This window comes from Oratosquilla oratoria, chromosome 29 (genome assembly GCF_046742065.1).
Source record: "Oratosquilla oratoria isolate Oo_2021 chromosome 29, ASM4674206v1, whole genome shotgun sequence".
Classification (NCBI taxonomy): domain Eukaryota; kingdom Metazoa; phylum Arthropoda; class Malacostraca; order Stomatopoda; family Squillidae; genus Oratosquilla; species Oratosquilla oratoria.
In genome coordinates, this window is record NC_134805.1 from 23,484,955 (window position 1) to 23,491,931 (window position 6,977).

At 41.3% G+C, this 6,977-nt stretch overlaps 1 protein-coding gene across 13 annotated transcripts in view; it reads left to right on the forward strand.

The window, feature by feature from the left end:
• Nucleotides 1–6,851, forward strand: part of Coq7 (ubiquinone biosynthesis protein COQ7, mitochondrial) — a 28,862-nt gene extending 22,011 nt beyond the window's left edge. For 12 of the 13 annotated variants that reach the window (XM_076211910.1, XM_076211915.1, XM_076211920.1 and 9 more), the window contains exons 3-4: nt 198–347; nt 6,494–6,851. In XM_076211910.1, the coding sequence (XP_076068025.1) occupies nt 198–347; nt 6,494–6,774 (431 nt within the window). In that variant the 3' untranslated portion in view covers nt 6,775–6,851. Of the gene's footprint in view, nt 1–197; nt 348–2,854; nt 3,002–6,493 lie in introns of all 13 variants that reach the window. The other variant, XR_012967737.1, reaches the window with a different exon arrangement.
• The last annotated feature ends 126 nt before the right edge of the window (nt 6,852–6,977 follow it).

Genomic DNA, 6,977 nt, shown 5'->3' on the forward strand with positions numbered 1-6,977 from the left:
TGGAAGAGGTCCAGGTTATCTCAAAACCTGGACTATCAACATTTGGATTTTAGAACTTTTACCGAATATGTAGATGATGGGAGGGCATAAGGATGGTTTCCTGTAGTTGTGTGACCTAATAGTTTCCTGGAAATGAAACTTGAGGTAAAAGTTATTGTTCATTCCTTTCTTATTATGAAGAATATTTATTTTTACAGGGAAGACCAGCACTGGTCCTATTATTCAACACATGTGGGACCAGGAAAAGGAACACAAAGCCAAGTTTGAGGAGCTGATTCCAAAATATAGAGTTCGTCCTACAGCCATGTTGCCTATATGGAATGTTGCTGGATTTATGCTGGGTGCAGGTAATGTACATGCTTCAGAAAGTCCCCCATAAGGAGGCACATACATATACAGGAATACCTCTGTATATGACCGAGTGCTATAAAGTAGGTAAAACAAATGTTGGGTGTATGTGAAAGCCCCAGGCAAAAATTGAGGAGGGGGTTGACAGGTTCCATGAAAACAACCCCCCTATTTACATGTAAAACCCACCTCGATATACAAATTTTCACATTGCAACCAGTCAGCTGGGAACACAATTCGGTTGTATAGTGAGGTATTCCAGTACCTTAAAGCCTTTACACTGTTATAAGGGAGGTGTCTGAGTCCAATAGTATTAACAAATCTTAACACCTCCTGGAGGTGCTAAGATAAGGAGGAGGGTGGAGGGGTGTGGAGTGTATTCAGGGATGGAATGGGTGGGAATGATTTTATGCCATTTCCTTTTTGGCTACCTCCCTTGTAAGGGGGAAAAAGCCTTGGTATATGTATCCAAACATGCACCCACCTACATACATTCCACACCCATCCAAAAACCTATTTATTTGATTATCATTTTCTTTTTTATTTTTGCTACTATCAGCCTTTCCATTAGTTTGGATATTGTTGATATTTAAATTGGTCTGTATGATTCAAGGTTTTCAGGGAGTTTGTTTTCAAAATGATGCGAGTTCTTGCAGATATTTAAGATTTAGTTGTGTAACCACAGTAGTTGAAAATGTCAGTGTTATACAGACGTGTGCAGATGCTAGGTTGTAGTTGTTTGAGTAGTATGTTGCTAGTGCAGTGGTAATACATTCGTACAGTTTTATAATGAGATGGGTAGGTATGGTTGAGGGCTCTTGCATAGAACTGTAAGCACCACATTTTAATAAGAACATAAGAATGAAGGAGACTGCAAGAAACCATAAGGCCTATACTAGGTAGTTCTATGTCCATTACCACCTGTCATCCTCATCCATAAAGTTGTCTGTTTCTTTAAACAAGTGATAGTTTCAGAGCTCGCCACATGGTTACTAAGTCTATTCCATTTGTAGACCACCCTATTAGTAAATCAGTTCTTGCTTATTTCCTTCATTAATCTGAATTTGTCCAATTTAAATCCATAACTACGAGTCCTGGCCTCTTGTGTTAATATGACCTTGTTTGCGTCACCCTTGTTAAAACCTTTAATCCACTTGAACTCCTCAATTAGATCACCATGCACTCTGTGTCATTCCAGAGAGTGGAAGTTAAGGTGCCTAAGTCTCTTCTTGTGAGGTAAATTTCTGAGCCATGTATCATTTTGGTTATTCTCCTCTGTACAGATTCTAGTGAATTGATATCCATTCTATAGGATGGAGGCCAAAACTGTACCACATACTTCTAATTGTAATTGTCCTAGCAATAAAATCTAATGCTCTGTTAGCTCTATTCCTGGCACTGATGTACTGTTTCTTGGACTCACTAGAACTCCCAAGTCTCTCTTGCACTTAGTTTTCTCTAAAAATGTGTTATCTAAGCTATATCTGCTTTCAGGGTTGTGTAACCCTACATATAACATGCTGCACTTTGAGATATTAAAGTCCATTTGCCATTTTCCTGACCATGTCAACAATTTAAGATCTTCCTACAGAATCGTGGCTTCTCCCGACCTAATTAGGTGTCCTGTTTTAGTGTCATGTACAAAGTTACTAACATCACTATTAACCCCTTCCATACGGTGCCGCACACGTAGGCGTCATGGACTTAGATCTCGGTGGCAGCAGCCAATGCCAGCCGTACGACGTGTCGTAATAATACTCGCATCATAAAATATAGTCACCGCTTATATCGATCGTTCTCTCTTCACCCGTGAATTTTGATAACCATAGAAAATGCAATTACAAAAGAATTAGAAAGAATGTCATTATGGAGGGGCGACTACAATGAATACAATCAAGACGCCGATATGGCAGCCTCGCGAATACACTCGCTCCCCATGACGCCTACGTGTGCGGCACCGTATGGAAGGGGTTAATCCCATTGTCCAGGTCATTTGTATACATAATGAACAATAAGGGAAGCAAAACTGACCCCTAGGGAACTCCACTAGAAACCCATTTGAATTTTATACTGTTTATGGTGACCTACTGTTATCTGTCACTGATCCAAGCTCTAATCCATTTTTGTTAAACACCTCACTCATTTTTCCCTCCAATTATATAAGATGTCATTTTTCATTGGGCCTCTCCTCTCCTTATTCTTTGTTCTGTAGAGATGAAAGAAGCCCTTTGGGTTGGATCTCGGTTGTCTGGCAACCTTAATTTCATAGTTACGTTTCACTATGCGTGTGTTCTTTTTAACCAGTCTTGCCATATTGTTGTATTTGGATTTAACGTGTTTCCCCATTTTTTATTCTGGCATAAAGTCCTCCTATTCCAATCTTATTTTTCAGCCTGTCTGTCATCCATTTGGGAGTATTACTATTCTTTTGTATTGCCTTGAGGGGAATAAATCTATTTTGTGCATTTGAAATTAAAGTTGTTAGGTTACTGTACATTTCATCCAGATCATTGACTGGGCTGTTGACCTCGCACTTATAAGTGACCTGACCCAGGGTATGCATGTTACCCTCTGTGACCTGACGCCTGACTGCGCTAATGACATCTGGGCTGACTGTGTGCCTTTACCTGTCACAGCCCCCTGGGTTTGTCTCGTAAGTGACCAGTTGTCCTAAATACTTTCTCACATTTTCAAAATTGGCTCCCTAAAAATCTGGTACTAGTACGTTATTTGTACTATTTAATTCTTCCCATGTAATATTAAATCTTATTTCTTGATCATCGCTAGAGCCTAGACTATCTCCCACTGTTACATTTGTCATTAGATGCTCATTATTAGTTAAAAGTAAATCCAGAGTATTCTCTCCCCTTGCTGTGGATGTGCTGTGCCTTGTGACACTGCCTCTGACCCAGGGCAGTGGACAAGGTGCAGAGATGACCCATCATCCTGGAGGTGCTAAGATAAGAGGGAGGGTGGAGGGGAGTCGAGTGTATTTAGGGATGGAATGTGTGGGATTTTATGCCTTTCTTTTTGGCTACCTCCCTTGTAAGGGGGAAAAAGCCTTGGTATATGTATGTATGTATTCTCTCCCCTTGTAGGAATGGTAATCATTTGTTTTAGGAAATTATCCTGGACCAAATTTAAGAAATTTTGGGCTTCCTAATCTAATCAGTTTTCCCAGTCAATATCTGTAATTAGGTCCTTGGTGTGTGGGCTGAAAGACATGAATATCATAAATGGGACCCAGGATTTTAGGGCCCTTCATTAACAGAAGGGTTTGCCCATTTAATTTTGCTAATGGATGGTGCTTTGATTCACGGATGTATTTATTGAACAATGTTATTGATGATTTGCGAGGAGAGATCCATTCTATTTTTTCCAAGCCATTGTCCTAGTTTGTCTAAGTCTGGGTGTTCTTAGTAGCTTCTTTGTATTTGCTATGCTGGGTTAATTTCCTCAGGTCATATGCATAGTTAAGCACTTTTGTGTTACATATACATACATATACCAAGGCTTTTTCCCCCTTACAAGGGGGGTAGCCAAAAAGAAAAAGGCATAAAATCATTCCCACCCATTCCATCCCTGAATACACTCCACACCCCTCCACCCTCCCTCTTATCTTAGCACCTCCTGAAATGACGGGTCATCCCTGCACCTTGTCCACTGCCCTGGGTCAGAAGCAGTGTCGCAAGACACAGCACATCCACAGCAAGGCCGCTTCATTAAATCGGCGACCCCCCCTCTCCGTCCCCCCATTGCATAAAATGAGAGGACGGGGAGAAATCCCTTCGGGCTGCGTCAAATTTTGCTCACACATACTACCTCACCCCCAATCCACCTGCCCATTCCACCTCATGCAATCACAGCATCATCCATATACAACCATTCTCCACAATCCACCTGCCCATTCCACCTCATGCAATCACAGCATCATCCATATACAACCATTCTCCATTCACCCTGTCTTCTGTCCTCTCCCGTCCTTCCTCAACAGACATTCCCCTCTTCCCCAAAGCCCCCTTCACCCCATCCATCCACCTCATCCTAGGACGTCCCCTCATGTTCACTCCCTCCACATCTGCCTTCCACACCTCTTTTACTAGTCTTTCTTCACTCATTCTTTCCATGTGTCCAAACCATCCTAATATTCTTTCATCAACCCTATCTCCCAGCTCCTTTTCCACCCCTGTTCTCCTCCTCACCTCCTCATTTCTCACTCTATGTAGCCTAGTAACCCCCATCATACTTCTCAGACACCTCATCTCAAACACATTCAAACTCCTTCTCTCTTCTCTTATGTTCCATGTTTCTGCCCCATACAGTGCTGTTGGCACAATCACTCCTTCATACAGTCTCCTCTTAGCATCCATTCCCAAATGTCTATTCCTCATTACACTCTTTAATCCACCAAGGCATTTACTCGCTTCTCTCAATCTACATTCTACCTCCACTTTCACTCCACCTTTCCCTGCCACATTTGCACCCAAGTATCTAAAACTATCCACTTCCTCCAGTCGCTCTCCCTTAATGCTCACTTTCAGTCTACTGCCACTTTCACCCCTTGTACATCTCATCACCTTACTTTTACCCACATTTATCTTTAGCTTTCTTCTATCACATACTCTCCCAAACTCTGCCACCAACTTCCTCAATCCCTCCTCTGATCCTGCCACAAGCGCAGTGTCGTCCGCAAACAACAGCTGGCTCACCTCCCACTTTTCTCCATTTTCTTTAACCATCTCCAATCCCTTGCATTTACCTCTCGCACCACCCCATCCATGTATAAGTTGAACAGCCAGGGCGACATAACGCATCCTTGACGAAGTCCCACCTTTACCTCAAACCACTCACTCTCTCCATTTCCAATCCTGACACAAGCTCTACTACTCTCATAAAAACTTGACAGCTCCCAGAAGCTTTCCTCCTATCCCATATATCTGCATAACCTCCCACAGTGCCTTCCTGTCTACCCTATCATAAGCCTTTTCCAGATCCATAAAAGCCCAAAAAACATCCTTCCCCTTTCCTATAGCTTTCTCACATATCTGTCTTACCACAAAGATCTGATCTACACAACCTCTACCTGTCCTAAATCCACACTGTTCCTCACCAATTACTCCCTCTGTTCCTCTCCTAATCCTCTCAATCAAGATCCTCCCATAAGCCTTCCCAACTACACTCAACAAGCTAATCCCTCTGAAACTACTACATTCACACTTGTCCCCTTTTCCCTTGTAAAGAGGAACTATACAGGCACTCCTCCAGTCCTCCGGCACTCCACCCTCTCTCCAACAAACATTAAATAACCTCACCAACCAGTCCACCATCACTGTACCTCCCTTTTTCAGACATTCCGCATGGCATCCATCCAGACCAGGTGCCTTACCTGCTTTCATCATCTTAACAACTGCCTTCACCTCATCCTTCCTTATTTCTCCTCCATTCTCCTCATTCATCACTCATTTTCTTCGCACTTCCCACTGCAGCAATCTTTCCTTCCCTATCCTCCTTCACATTTAGCAACTCCCTAAAATATTCTGCCCATCTTCCCCTTACTGCCTTCTCTTCCATTATCATCTCTCCATCTGCACCTTTTACCTTTTCTTCTCTACTTGATTCGCCTCCTCTTCCTCTCTTAATTTCTTTCCAAAACATCTTTTCATTACTTTCAAAATTTTCTGTCATACTCTTACCCCATTTCACATCTGCTCTCCTCTTTGCAACCTTTACCTTTTGCTTTACTTCTCTTTTCTTTTCTTTGTACCTCTCATATGGAGATCACTTATGGAGAGGTTGTGTAATTCAAGTTTGAATATTGCTCCTTAAAGGCCCCATTGTACAGCCATTTTGTTCCAGGTATTTGGTTGTTTTGGGTTACTATGGACTGTGCTAGCTAAGAAGTTCATTAACCATTTATAGTTATTAATGTGGATTTTATGGCTCTGTGGGTTTTTATGCCTTTGTTTTTTGGCTACCTCCCTTATAAAGGGGAAAAAGCCTTTGGTATATTATGTAATGTGTAAGGTCTCTCTATGATCTAATGAATAGTCTAATCAAAATCATAAACAAATTTAAGTTTGATCATGGGAGACGATGTATTACACCCTTCCAAATAGTGTACGACTTGTTTTGTCTTCCATTACAGGTTCAGCACTCCTTGGAAAAGAAGGTGCCATGGCTTGTACAGTTGCAGTTGAATCTGTCATCACTGATCATTATAACAGTCAGTTAAGAGAACTAATTTCATTAGGCGAAGAGGAAAACAAAGAGCTCATTGAAGTGATCAAAAAGTTCAGAGATGAGGAGATGGAACACCATGACACTGGTTTGGCAAATGATGCTGAACTGGCACCTGCATATAATGTCCTAAGCAATGTTATTAAGGCTGGCTGTAAAGTAGCCATATTTGTATCAGAAAGGATATGAAGAATTTTTGTATGCTCAATATAGGTGTAAATGTAAATATTCTATGTATTTTTGAGTATTAAAGTTTTGTCAATTAAGTTATTGTTTTATTTATACTAGCAAAATCACATGCAGTGATAAAAATGTTAGTAAATAAATTTGAAATATGGGACCTAAGAACAGTTTTGAAGAATTTGGATTTGAGGTAAGCTTGTGACTAAAGG